We start from the raw sequence: 14,024 nt of genomic DNA, 5'->3' as shown, positions 1-14,024 counted from the left end.
GGCACGAGTCTGAGCTCATTTGCGCCAGTGTAAATCAAGAGAGTAACTCCACTGAAATCGATGGAACCGTGCCTGCGTCAAACTGGTGTGAGGGCAGAATCAGACCCCACCGAGTTAGTTGACCATCTACATCAGGTGAGATCTGAAAATGCCAGCGTTTTTCCGGTCAAGGTGGACATTAAAGAGCCCATGGCCCAGCTGGCAGGAATAGGGGCGTTACCAGAAATCTCCTCCTTTCTCTTTCCTGCCAATGTGCCACCCTCCACCCCAGAGGTGACTGCATGGGTGTGGTTGGATTATGATGTATTTTATGGGTGGGTCATGGGGGCCCCCATTGTGCTAGGCGCTGTACAGGAACCTACTGGAGGTCCCTGCCCTGAAGAGCTTACAAGCCAAACAGAGAGACAGATGGAGGGTGGGAGGGTGCCCCCCCCCCCGCCCTCTTGCTTGTAACCACACTGATCCCAGGGAGCCCAGCGGGGGCAGGGGGAGCGAAGGGGGGGTTAGTTTATTTTGGCTTGTATTTTCTGCTGGATTTTGGGGGGGGGGGTATTTACAGCCCTCCTCCCCTTTCCCACCCTCTGCCCCTCCCCCCTCTCATTTGCCCCTCCCAAACTTTCCACCTGCCCCTGCCCCATCCACCTGCTGTCTTCCCTCACTTTTCCTCAGGCTTCCCCTCCCTCTTCCCCCGCTCAGGCCGCCCCCCCCCCGTCTCTCCCCCCGCCCCGCTCCTTTATTCTCCCCTTCCCCCGACCCCTCCCCCCTCTTGGCGCCTTTTCCTTCCCGCCACGTCTTTAGTCTCCTCGTCCTATTCTGACGGGGGGGGGAGGGGAGGACGGGCCCCGCGGCTGATTGGCTGCAAGCGGCTTTGTGGGCGGGGCGGGCCCCGCGCCGAAGCCCCGCCCCCAGGTTGTCCCCGGCCCCGCCCCTGCCCCGGCTCCCTCCCTCCCCTTACTACTGGCGGCTGGAGCGAGGGGAGCCGGCGCCACACGGGAGCCCGGCACCGAGCGCAGCAGCCTCGTCGGCTCTGCTCCCAGTCGCGCCCCCCCCTTCCCCCTCCGGCCTCCGCCCCTCCCGCGCCAGCCCAGACCCCACCCCCTTGGTTCCGACCCGGCGGGGCTGCGAGCCGAGCCACTGGCGCCCGGTTCGGTTCGGGCGGTGCCGGTCCCGGTCCCGGTCCCGGTCCCGGAGCAAGGGGACGGGGCGGGGATGCTGCTCTCCAAGATCAACTCGCTGGCCCACCTGTGCTCCGGGTCCGGCGGGGAGCACCCGGCCAAGCTACAGCCAGGTGAGGCCCGGTTCGGTTCGGCTCGGCTCGGCTCCGCGGCCGGGGCTGGCTCTGGAGTGGGGCGCCCCAGAGCGGTCCGGGTTCGGTGCGGGAGGAGCCCGGTCCAGCGGGGCATTGGGGAGGCTCACAGAGGAGTCTGATCCGGTTCGGGCCGCAAGGGGGTCTGATCCGGTTCGGGGGGTCTGGTCCGGGTTGGCGGGGTTCGGTCTGAGGCGGCATGGGGCGTCTGATCCAGTTTGGTCTGGGGAGGGATGATGAGTCTGGTCCAGTTCGGGGTGGTTCCGAGGAGGGATGTGGGTCCGGTCCGGTCTGGAGGGCTGGCCCGGTCTTTTGAGGACAACAGCTAGGTCTGATCCTGGTGTCTGTCTCTCTCTGCCTGCAGGGAAGGACAAGGAGCCCCTGGAGAAGCTGTACCAGGTGGGCCCACTGCTGGGCAGTGGTGGCTTTGGGTCTGTCTACTCGGGCACCCGCCTGTCGGACGGCGCCCCGGTGAGTAGAGCCTGGACCACCCCCACCCCTGCAGCCAGCTCCCCAGGCGTGCTGCTCTACAGAGCTCCACCTTTGGTGAGAGACCTGTCCCTGACCCACTTGCATCTCCTTTGCTTTGCCCTGGCATAACCACCATCTTGCATCCCCTTCGCCGGTCCCTTGTTTGCCTCCCCTCTTTCTGGGGTTGCCTGACCTGACTCTGATTGTCTGTGGGGTTCTGTTTGTGTTCTAGGTGGCCATCAAGCACGTGGCCCGGGACCGGATTTCTGACTGGGGAGAGCTGGTAAGTGCCTGGGGCAGGAATAGCTACTATGGCTCTGCATTGCATGGTCATGGCTCTGTAGTGAAGGTTGCAGCCGGTGTCATAGGTAGCTCTTGACTTTGTGGGTTGATTTGCCTGCCTCTGATGGAGCTCTCCTTTCTCTCTCTGTGCAGCCTGGCGGGACCAGAGTGCCCATGGAGATCCTGCTCCTGAAGAAAGTGGGCTCAGGCTTCCGAGGGGTCATTCGGCTCTTGGACTGGTTTGAGAGACCGGACAGCTTCATCTTGGTTTTGGAGCGGCCGGATCCCGTGCAGGACCTGTTTGACTTCATCACGGAAAGGGGTGCTCTCCCTGAGGAGCTCGCCCGCAGCTTTTTCCGCCAGGTTCTGGAGGCGGTTCGGCACTGTCATAGCTGTGGGGTATTGCACCGGGATATCAAGGACGAGAACATCCTGATTGATCTGAACAGCGGGGAACTGAAACTGATAGATTTTGGGTCTGGGGCATTACTCAAGGACACAGTGTACACTGATTTTGATGGTGAGTGTCTGTTTCCATCCCCTTCTATTTTATCTGCGTAGGGAGGGAAGCCAGGGAAATTCCTCTTTGAAATGGGTTGTTCCCTGCCTGTAAATGTTCAGTAACTTCCCAGCCAAGGAATGTTTTGTTCCCTCCTCCCCCTGCCATTGTCACTTGCTAAATATACTGTTGTATGATCTGCAGCTTTGATACCTTTGGGGTTTTCCTCCCTGCCTTGTATCCAAAAAGCATTTCACAAATGTGTTTGCCCTTTTGTTGGGTGTTAATCGCAGGCACTGGTGGTAGCTGCCCATGTCATGCAGGGGATGGCGGGGGGCACATGGCAGAAACCGGGTGTGAACTCACAAGAATCAATCTCTGGAGTCCCCGTGAGCAATGAGAGGAGAAAGTTGGGCTTTGGTTCCAGTGGTTTGGTTTTCTCTAGGTCCATCACATCTGTAGCATTTCAGCAGGGATCTGGCTGGTATTCCACCCTCCGGGGGGTGGTGCAACCAAGATCTGCCTCATTTCATAGATGGGGAGAGATTGAGTTAAACCTGTCTGCAGCCATGGCTGCTCAGATGCTGGATTCTAACCTAATCTAGCAGCTAGAATGCAGGGGAGGGGATGTTTCCCCCCTAAGGATAAAGAGAAGGGCTCTTGTACAGTTTCTTTCTGTGAGGATGGATGGACATCAATTTGGGGAGGGGATCAAGAAGAGAAGCTGCTGTCTCCGCCATCTCGCTAAATTATTCATTTCATTGGAAAGTTGTGTTTTGTCACGGGATGAATGTTGTGAAATAGGATCTGCAGGAGATCTGCTTACAGCAGGCTCCCTTTCCTCTGCTGCCCAAAGGCACCTGAGTCAGATCTTTGGGGAGGGGGGAGCTATAAACCCAGGGAGGAGTGTTTGACCTTGGAGCAGGGGTGCAGGGATCTGTGTGGGGGACAAATAAACAGAGCTGCCTTGTGTTGCTGGTGGTAGGCTTTTTTCTGACCCACTTGAAAGGCATATTCAGGGTAGGGCCGTTGACTTTCAAAAAAAAATCACTGTTTGTTGTTGAGGATTTGTTTTGCTTCTGCCTTGCCGGATGGCTTAGGCTATGCTGCATTTTTTGTTTTTAATTTAACGGTTGATGACAAGGGATGGGTTTGCCCCTCCCAGCCACCTTCTCTTCTGCAGAATTTCCCAAGCTAGTGGTGCCCCCTGGTGGGGCATCGGGTCTCTTTTTACAACCCAAAGTTTGTAAACAACAGTCACGTGGCCAGGAACCAGACTAGGAGCTCTGACCTCAGTCTCCTCTTCCTGCCAGAAGGGAAGAGATCAAATACAACAAAGGCAAAGGGCGTAAGCATCTGCAGAGGCCAAAAGCAGGGTGGAATCTGAGTTCCAAGCATAATTATCACATGCACAATTGTACTAACTAAAACCACTCCCTTGATGTTGTACAACAAACCTTTGTCCACAGCTTTGGAGTAGGCTGGCTTTATACCTGACTGACTCAACAGTAGTCAATGCCAAAAAAGGAATAAACTCTTCAAGGTATCTGCCCTTCTTTGGGTTCCGCAAGGAAACCCATTTATGAAGAAAGGACTGTAAGGTTGTCTGGGCTCCTTGTAGTGCAGTAGACAAGGCCTCAGCCCCGCCCCAAATGCTCCGTCTACACTGGGTCACCATGGACTGAAGCATCTGCAAGCTGCCTCTCTCTTTACCTCAGTGAGAAATGGTTACATTGACAGCGAGAAAGTCAGGACAACAGTGGCCTTAAGAAACCTGTTCTTTATTGTGGCTTGTATTGCAGCTGGAAAACATGTTTATTTGCACTCCGTTTGGTTCTGCTTCATTTGTAGTCTGTGCCCTAGTGCAACTCTGCAATTGCTAAAACTGCTGGGGGCTTAAATCCCGCTCAGACTGGGCTGATAGTTAAACAATATTAAGATACTGCAACCTAAATTTGGGGCTGAAGTACCTGACTTGGTCTCTTAAAACCACCCTGATAACACCTGAAAAAAGAATTAATAACTGGTTGCTCTGCTTAGGGTACAAAATGAAATATTTCTGCTAACCATGATCCTCTGATCTTCTCTACAGGAACCAGAGTGTACAGCCCCCCAGAATGGATCCGCTGTCACCGATATCATGGCAGGTCAGCAGCAGTCTGGTCTCTGGGGGTCCTGCTGTATGACATGGTCTGCGGGGATATCCCCTTTGAACATGATGAGGAGATTATTAAGGGCCAGGTCTACTTCAGACAGAGGGTCTCTCCAGGTGAGCACTCTCCTTTGTTGTGTTAGAGTTGGGCAAACAACTGCTTAGCCTGACAAAGTGATAATATGATGCCATAGAGGTGCATTACCATCACTTCATGCAACCAGTGAGACGTGCAAGGCATGATTCTGTGATCTAGTGGTCCCTTCTTGTCTTAAACTCAATGAGATGTTTAATGCTATTGAATCCCAGCAAAGTGCGGGGGACCCCGCTGTCTTCTCTGCCTTAGACAGCTGCTTCAGAGCTCGCTGTTGTAGTTCACTTCAGCACTTGACTCTCCTGCCGCTTGCTGGGGTCTTTAATGTGGCTACTGCAGCTGGCTGCTGAAGCAGTCTTACAGAAAGTGGAAATGACAAAAGATATTGAACCAAGTAGCTCTCCGGTTTAATCATCTCACTGGGGAAGGGAAAGCTGATTTTTGCTATTAGCCTGGGTGTGAATGGCAGAGGAAGACGGGCTGTTCACGGCCTTTCATTGCCAATTTGCTCCCTTGTGTATTTTCGGAGTCTCCTTCCAAAGATGGGAACTGGTTCACCCACGTACGGGGGCTGGGGGGGCGTAACTCAGAAACCACACCTAGCCACAGCCATGGTAATCTGTCCTGTGAAGCAAGAAAGGCAGATCCCAAAGCAGACTTGCAGATGGCAAAATAGGGAGGCTTGTTGTAGGCTTCACAGACATTACTCAGCAGCAGATTCTCACTGACTGCTTGTTTTCTCTCTGCAGAGTGCCAGCACCTCATTAAATGGTGTCTGGCCTTGAGGCCCTCCGAGAGGCCATCCTTTGAAGACCTTCTAAATCATTCTTGGATGCAAGACGTCCTCTTGCCACAGAAAACGGCAGAGATCCACCTGCACAGTCTAATTCAGGAGTCTGGCAAATAGCAGCTCCTCTCATCCATTGGGTGTAAAAGAGAAAACTCTCACCAGTGACTGTCTGCCTGTTACATGGGAACATTCATATCTCATTCCAGAGCTCAGCTAACTGGAGAATCTTCTGAGAGGCTGGAGGTTACCATCCATCCCAGGTGGACTGGTCTTGAACTCGTTAGGTCCTGCCTTACTTGATGTCTTGCCAGTAGACTTTTTTGATGTCTTATGGGCACATCCATGAGTGTCCCTGACCTGCTGAGTCCTGGAATATGAACTGAGCAAGGACCAGAGAATTAGCAAGAAAGTTTCGCTTGGGGAAACTGGCTGTGGAGAGGGAGGGAAGGTACTGATTTGAATACCTGTCTTATTCACTGTGTCACCGTGTTCTGAGTGCCTTCAGATGCGATCTGGGCTGTGCTGGGGGAAATACTTGAATCTTCCTACACCTCTGCTTCTCCAAGATTCACCTGGGTTTATTTTATATTCCCCTCCTTAAGGAACAGGTCAGAAGCAGCCATGGGTGAAACCAATGCACCCTTTCTAGTTGTTTCTGAGGTATGCTGTCTAGCAGGAACTTTTCTTCCTCAGCTCTTTGCTTTGAGTCTAAAAAGCTGGGGCGTCCTCACAGATGCACAAACAATGCAACCCAATAGAGCTGTAAATGTGTACAGAATTATACAGGAGCAAAGCTTGGTGTACAGAGGACTGTAGTTTATAATGGTAACGTTTTTACTTTTTTTTTGTTTTTAACTTATTTTCAGGGGGTTGGGTTATTTTTTGTTTGTTTGTTTTTAAGGAAAATGTCCGAACCTGTAGGATAACTTATTTATTTATTTATGATTCATGTGGGTTCAGAGCCCATGCCTGGCTTCCATAGCTGCTGATCTGGTTTCCAGTTGGGGTCCCCCCGCCCGACTGCACTCCCTTCTTAGAATGCTCTGTTAACATCTCACTACTGTGTGGAGTGGCTGACTGCTTCCCAGCTGTCTGTAAATAGTTCCGGCTGCCGGTGTTCCTCTTCCACGCGTGTGTTCAATTGTTTTAAAGGCATTTCCACGGGTATTTGTCTGGGCTGGGGGACGTCATGTGCGCATGTGTATATAGCACTGGTTTTGCCGAGCTGTCGGGGAAGGTACCCTGGACTCCAACACTGTCAAGCCTGTATATGTCATCAGTGTGTAGTCTGCTGCTTTTGTTAATAGTTAATATTGTACAGGGGAATTCAGAAATCCTATTTTTTTTATACATGCGGTTTTAAATAAAAATGAATCACTTGACTTAACCTGAGACCTCTTCTCTTTCGGGTGGAGTAAAACTGCCAGTTTCACAGCGCAGCGAAGCGGTGCTGTCGAAACTCGGGACCCTTCATAACGTGATCCGAACGCCGAGAGCACCACCAAAGCGCGCGGCTCTCGGAGCAGGAGATGAGTAAGCTACAGCTAGAGATAGCAGCCCAAACCACAAAGCTTGAATTCACATGTCCTCAAAGCCGTGTCACTCAGATGCAGTGTTTTGGTTCAGCCCGTTAAAGGCGTCAGCTATTAGTGTTGGATCTGAACTGGTGCACTCTCCATGCCAAATGTCCTGGTTCTGGCCATCTCTGGCAGCCTTCTTCACTGAACTGTGAGATCAGAGGTGTATGGCTGAGGCATAAAGTATGTACATACCGTTTCCATTCATGCCTAGTCGTGTGTGTGAACAAAGCAGGTAAATGTCAGTGCTGCATTGATGATGCAGTATGTTACCCATGCACGTGGCACACTGGATGCTGACCATCCATGTCCGGGCACATGGGGTTTCAGTAACCGATCCTGTGTGGCAGGCTCTGGAGACATCTGATTCGTTACATACTATCACGATCTTCAGCCAGGCTGGGGCTGGCCCAGAGCCACGGGGGCTGTTGACATCCAGGCTAGGAGAACGCGGTCGTTTTCACACTCTTCAGCACAAATAAGCTGGGCTTCCCCTCGTTAAACTACAGCGACCACATGGTGCAGGCGACGGCCTCTTGGTGTGAACAGTAACTTGGGCAGCACTGAGTTAGCGGCAACCTTTAAAACTCTGCTTTACCCTGGTGGAGGCAGGAGCTATTCTTTACCTGTTCCATTCAACCCGCAGACACCCTGAAATGTAAGAGTGTGCTCCACCTGGCTGTAATATTCATGTAATACCTATGCTGTTGGTTCAAGTGTGGGGCTGCGTAACATTAAGAGATGGAGCAGTGACTGCAAGCATTGTTTGCACAGTGCCCTTCTTTTTAAAACCCTGTTGGTTGTAGCCTCCTGGGGAAATATTTGACCCTCTCGGCACTGCTAATCTCCAGCAAGGTGCCTGCCACCAAGTGAGCACTGGAGTTGCCTAGAGACTTCTAGGTATGGGGCTGGACTACTAGCATGAGCAGCAGGATATAGGAGTTGTATTCCTGCACCGCAACTTCCTTGCTGTGTGCCCCGGGCCAAGTCATTTTCTGCTCTATGCCTCAGTTTCCCCATCTGTAAAGAGCCCTCTGTACAGCCCTTGCAGGTCCCTTTGAGGAAAGGCACTAGTGAGTTAATTTTTTTTTTTTTTTTTTTTTTTGTAGGTGGGCTGAACAAGAAAGCTCAGCTCCACATCTTCAAAGGCTGGGGGCTACTGAGCTCTGTGGTTTTCGTTTAACTGCAGGCTCTTGTGCTAGACCAAAACAAACTTTATAGCTCCTTATTTTGAGAAAGTCCATCTCACACGTTTAGGGCAGCAAATGAGTCTCTTGCAGCGAGTGAAATTTAGCCGGGCGCCGTTACAGTATCACAGCAAACTGCTCCCCACTGAGTGGAGGCTCTCCCTCCTTCCCGTAAACACACTGCTCAACTGCTATTCCACTTCTTAGAAACCTCACCACAGAAAGGCCAAGTCAGATCAGAGTGTCAAGCCCTGCAGGGATCGATGCAATGATAGTCACTATGCTTCCTGCTGCAGCTTATGTCTATTGCCCGGCCAGGCCAGCTCAGTAGGAAGGAAATGCTGTCAGGGAGACATGACATCCAAATGGCGCAGAGTACCAAGGAGCGCATAGAGCCTAATTAGGCCCTTCGTCTGGTAGGCATAACTCTCACTGAGGCTGGGAGTTAAATCCATCTAAGATCCTGGTTCAGGAAAACATTTAAACGTGTGCTGAAGCCCTGGGAAGTCAATGGCACCTAACTGGGTATGTTTACACTGCAGCTGGGAACACCCTAGAAAATAGCAGCGTGGACATCTTGGTACCAGTGGAGGCTAGCGTTAGCCACACGATCTCAGACCCCGCGGGTAGAATGGGCTTGAGCTCAGGGGGCTAGCTGGAGCCTCTGACAGCGCCAGGCAAAAATTCCAAAGTCCTGCCCCAGCATGCACTGGCTTGGCTTTTCTGGAAGCTGCTCTCTTCTTCAGTTGTTCCCAAATCTTGGCAGCTAGGTGGGGGACGTCCCCAACACAGTGTTGATAGCCCTGATGGGCAACAGAGCTGCAACAAAACCTATGGGCGCTACTCTCCGCTTTGGCAGGTCCGGAGGTTCCTGTGCTTTATTAGAGAGGTTATTCCGCAAAGCAAGGTGCACCTGCAGTCTGGGCTTACACCTGTGCTCGCTAACCTCACTCTGTCTGGCTATTGTCCACAATGTGCAACTGCACTGCTAAGCTCCAGTTCCTACACTGTCCCCCAGAAGGTGCTGCTCAAAACCCAGTGCTTCCCGGGATGTGACGTAAATAGTTTTGTGGCAGCCTACGTCCTATATAGAGGAGCTGCGTAGTTATGTCAGTAGCGTGGTGCTGTATTTGTTTACTCTTACCTGGCAACCATGCAACGATTTGGTTAGGCTGGATGCCAAAGATCTGTGCTGCTGATCCTGCTGGAGGCCCCTACTGGCGGAAAGTCCACGGTCGGGAGGGCGTAGCAGGAAAAAGCAGCCACAGCCTCTTCCATCAGACAGGGAGTCAGCCCAGATGAGTGTATAGGCCAAAAAGTCAGCAATGCGTGGTCTGCTTGAATGCATCCTCTCAGCAGCATCTGCCACAGGGCTCTTACAATACCCTGATCGTAGCTTACAGCTGTCACAAGTGCCTAAATCCCTTTTTAAAATGAGAGCTAGGCTCCTAAATCAGTTAGGTGTTGCAACGCTGAGCCCCGCAATGCCTAAATACCTTTCAAAAGCTGGCCTTATGTCAGGCTTTTCATCCCTTGAGCTTCAAGTGCCTTCCCTATATACTATACGTCAAGACCTTTCTCTCCCTTTTACAGATGAGAAAACTGAGGTAGAGGGAGATGACATGACTTGCTCAAGGTCATTTGGTGAGTCGGTCTCAGAGCTGTGGAAAGACCCAGTTCTGCCGACTCCCAGTTCCCATATCCTGTGGCTCCCTGTTGCAAAATAAAAGCCTGGGAAGAACCTAAAACACAAATATAAATGATGGGCTTTGGGGGGTTTATTCAGGACTTCAACGCACAGCCTGGGAAATGCAGCAACAGCAAGAGAAACACTGAATTACACAACAGAGGAAGGAGATTATACAGGTAACGGTCTCTCATCTCCACCAGTAGGAAATACGTGAAAATGGAGCCCAACGCAGTGCTCCGAAACCTCCCCTCACACGCCTTTCCGAGCAGTGGAGCTCAACCTAAACTTGGGCGGTTCTGACACGTTCTTAGAGATCCGCCTCAGCCTGAGCGACAGCCTTCCTTTCCCTTTGCTGTCAATAATCAGCAGGGCATACGTGACAATGAAGGAGAGCCAGAAGCAATCCATGGGGATCCTGGTGGCCAGCCCAAACCACTCCAGGGGGCTGAGGGAAAACCAGGCTTCTTTGGAGACCTGGTAAGCCAGGGCCACGATGAAGCAGTTAGCCAGGTCGTAGAAGGTGATCCATGCGACACAGGCGAACAACCCCCTGTAGTGCCGCTTGTGGACTGAGTAGATGAGGAAGACACACACCGGGTAGGTCATGATGGCCAGCGTGATGGCCGTATAGTAGCAATACGGTAGCATCTTCCCCAGCTTGGTCATGTTAAAGGGCTTGATTTGCGCCATGTCAGTCATTGCTCGTTCAAAGTGGCCAAACTCAAAGATCAGGTACATGTTGGTCACTAGGATCATGTAGACAGCAGCGACGGTGGCCCCGGCCTTGGGGGTCATGCCACAGAACCCCCCCGGGCACAAGATGATCATGTTTTCTCCACAGGCAACTTCGCTGGCCAAGGAAACCGAAGGAGCGTCGCAGAGTAGAGAGGCAAGCGAGGAAAGACGGCGGTGTTAGGTTGTGTTAGGTACGGAGCCAGTGAGCCCACGGCTGTGCTGGAAAGGAAAAGGATCAGGCTGAAACATCGTGTGGTGGGAGGTCGTCGTTTGGACTCCCAAGGAGAATTGGTTAGCGTGTGCGCGCACACACACACACTGTAACCCCATCTCACACGCACACACCCTCTGTAACTCCATCTCTCTCCTTACACACACACACACACACTGTAACCCCATCTCACACACACACACACCCTCTGTAACTCCATCTCTCTCTCACACACACACACACACACACTAACCCCATCTCACGCACACACCCTCTGTAACTCCATCTCTCTCTCTCACACACACACACCCACACACCCTCTGTAACTTCATATCTCTCTCTCACACACACACACACACACACACTAACCCCATCTCACACACACACCCTCTGTAACTCCATCTCTCTCACACACACACACACACTAACCCCATCTCACACACACACCCTCTGTAACTCCATCTCTCTCTCTCTCACACACACAAACACACACACACACTCACTCTGTAAACCCATCTCACACACTGACACACACACACACTCTGTAACCCCATCTCTCTCACTCACTCTCACACACACACACACACTGTAACCGCATCTCACACACACACTCTGTAACCCCATCTCTCTCACTCACACACACTAACCCCATCTCACACACACACCCTCTGTAACTCCATCTCTCTCACACACACACATACACTAACCCCATCTCACACACACACCCTCTGTAACTCCATCTCTCTCCTTACACACACACACACACTATCCCCATCTCACACACACACCCTCTGTAATTCCATCTCTCTCTCTCTCACACACACACACACACCCCCTCTGTAACTTCATATCTCTCTCACACACACACACACACTCTAACCCCATCTCACACACACCCCCTCTGTAACTCCATCTCTCTCACACACACACACACACTAACCCCATCTCACACACACACTCTGTAACTCCATCTCTCTCTCTCTCACACACACAAACACACACACACACTCACTCTGTAACCCCATCTCACACACTGACACACACACACACTCTGTAACCCCATCTCTCTCACTCACTCTCACACACACACACACACACTGTAACCGCATCTCACACACACACTCTGTAACCCCATCTCTCTCACTCACACACACTAACCCCATCTCACACACACACCCTCTGTAACTCCATCTCTCTCACACACACACATACACTAACCCCATCTCACACACACACCCTCTGTAACTCCATCTCTCTCACACACACACACACAAACCCCATCTCACACACACACTCTGTAACTCCCTCTCTCTCTCTCTCTCACACACAAACACACACACACTCACTCTGTAACCCCATCTCACACACTGACACACACACACACTCTGTAACCCCATCTCTCTCACTCACTCTCACACACACACACACACACTGTAACCGCATCTCACACACACACTCTGTAACCCCATCTCTCTCACTCACACACGCTAACCCCATCTCACACACACACTCTGTAACTCCATCTCTCTCTCTCTCACACACACACACACACACACACTGTAACCCCATCTCTCACACTGACACACACACACTCTGTAACTCCATCGCACACACACGCACACACACGCACACTGTAACCCCATCTCTCACACACAGACACACAACTCTGTAACCCCATCTCTCTCTCTCTCACACACACACACACTGTAACCCCATCTCACACGCACACACCCTCTGTAACTCCATCTCTCTCTCTCTCACACACACACACACTGTAACCCCATCTCACACTCACACACACACACACACTGTAACCCCATCTCACTCACACACACACACACACTCTGTAGCCCCATCTCACTCACACACACACACACACTCTGTAGCCCCATCTCACCAAGATTCCTGCTAAACCAAAACTTGGTTATGTCCCCCATGATCCTATGTGCTCTTGACCGCGTTCCACATCCCCCAACCCTCAAGTGCAGAGAAGGGTTCCCAGCCCCCTTAATCAACGACAAGCCATGCTCCTGAGAGACCTACCTGCTTTAAAGGGGGCCCACTCTAGTCCCCTTTTAGAAACAGTGAAGGGGACAGGTGGTTGATTGCTCGAGTTCCTGTGGAACTGATTTTAATGCTGGTCAGATTAAATTTAATTGTGTTTACCGAATAATTAATGATGTTAGGTGCCTAAGCCCTTGCATAGGCCTCCTTATTATTTTAATCTCAATAACATAGAGTCTAGCAGTCTCCCAGCTGTTGGCGGCCTGGTGGATAGAGCACGTAGGAGATTTGGGTTCTACCACCTCTACAACTGGCCTGCTGGGTGATCTTGGGCAAGTCACGTCCCTCTCCATGCCTCAGTTTCCCCACCTGTAAAATGGGGATAATGCTACTGTGACCTCCCTTGTCAAGCGCTTTGAGAACGACAGATGAAAAGTGCTAGATTAGAGTGAGGTCTTTATTATTATTTCATTAAAATCACCAAATATATGTTGAATCAATTATTTGCTGCAATGTAACCACTTAGCTCTAGATTGCAGGCCCCTTGAGCCAGCTCTATACTGACACAGACATTTAAAAAAAAAAAAAAAAGCATTGCAAAATAAAATAAAATAAATTAAAAGAAAAGGTGCAAAGCCAAGCCTGCAGGCTGACTCCTCAGCGGGGCTGAGCGCCCACAGCTCTCCTGGAAATCCACAGACCATGTTTTCCAGATTCACAAGAGCCCAGCAGGACCTGCTGTCTGGGCCAGGTTGACCAAATTAGCTCAGTGCTCAGAAGCTCCCATTGTGGTGCTCTGGCCAGATTTCTAGGCTATGACTGCCAGCAATTCCCACTGAACTCAAAGGCCCAAAGCCTGGAGCTTTAATCAAGCAAACTCCCATCAGTGTCAATGGAAGTTTGTTTGAATGGGGACATCCGGAAGTAGGGCTTTATATTTCGTCTCCATCTTTCATTCCCACCAACAGGAGGCATTTCCAGCCCCTCAAAGGTTAGACTCAGTGAGCAGGTCAGGGCTAATGTACC

General features: G+C 51.5%; 2 protein-coding genes across 3 annotated transcripts; one reads left to right on the top strand and one right to left on the bottom strand.

Annotated features, from left to right (window-relative positions):
• The first annotated feature begins 903 nt into the window (after positions 1-903).
• Positions 904-6,976, top strand: PIM1 (Pim-1 proto-oncogene, serine/threonine kinase). Of its 2 annotated transcripts, none has more exons than XM_037885087.2 (6): positions 904-1,288; positions 1,671-1,777; positions 2,010-2,060; positions 2,213-2,579; positions 4,651-4,827; positions 5,554-6,976. In XM_037885087.2, the coding sequence occupies exons 1-6, from the start codon at positions 1,210-1,212 to the stop codon at positions 5,709-5,711; spliced, it is 939 nt and encodes a 312-aa protein (XP_037741015.1). In that variant the 5' UTR covers positions 904-1,209; the 3' UTR covers positions 5,712-6,976. The 2 variants fall into 2 exon arrangements, with proteins under 2 accessions (XP_037741015.1, XP_043389588.1); XM_043533653.1 differs by having other exon boundaries at positions 971-1,288; positions 1,671-1,852.
• A 3,321-nt stretch (positions 6,977-10,297) lies between these two features.
• TMEM217 (transmembrane protein 217) lies at positions 10,298-10,971 on the bottom strand. Its single transcript, XM_007063479.3, has one exon. The coding sequence runs from the start codon at positions 10,874-10,876 to the stop codon at positions 10,298-10,300; it is 579 nt and encodes a 192-aa protein (XP_007063541.2). The 5' UTR covers positions 10,877-10,971.
• Between the last annotated feature and the right edge of the window lie 3,053 nt (positions 10,972-14,024).

The sequence above is a fragment of the Chelonia mydas genome, chromosome 21 (genome assembly GCF_015237465.2).
Source record: "Chelonia mydas isolate rCheMyd1 chromosome 21, rCheMyd1.pri.v2, whole genome shotgun sequence".
NCBI classification, from domain to species: domain Eukaryota; kingdom Metazoa; phylum Chordata; order Testudines; family Cheloniidae; genus Chelonia; species Chelonia mydas.
Note: the sequence above shows the minus strand (reverse complement) of the source record. Positions and strands in the feature narration are given on the sequence as shown.

Excerpts from the sequence above, each read along its gene's own strand:
- PIM1 (XM_043533653.1), top strand. The coding sequence starts at position 1,210 with ATGCTGCTCTCCAAGATCAACTCGCTGGCCCACCTGTGCTCCGGGTCC. Across the intron at positions 1,853-2,009 it reads TCTACAGAGCTCCACCTTTG|GTGGCCATCAAGCACGTGGC; the intron begins GTGAGAGACCTG and ends TTTGTGTTCTAG. Across the intron at positions 4,828-5,553 it reads CAGACAGAGGGTCTCTCCAG|AGTGCCAGCACCTCATTAAA; the intron begins GTGAGCACTCTC and ends TTCTCTCTGCAG.
- TMEM217 (XM_007063479.3), bottom strand. The coding sequence starts at position 10,876 with ATGATCATCTTGTGCCCGGGGGGGTTCTGTGGCATGACCCCCAAGGCC.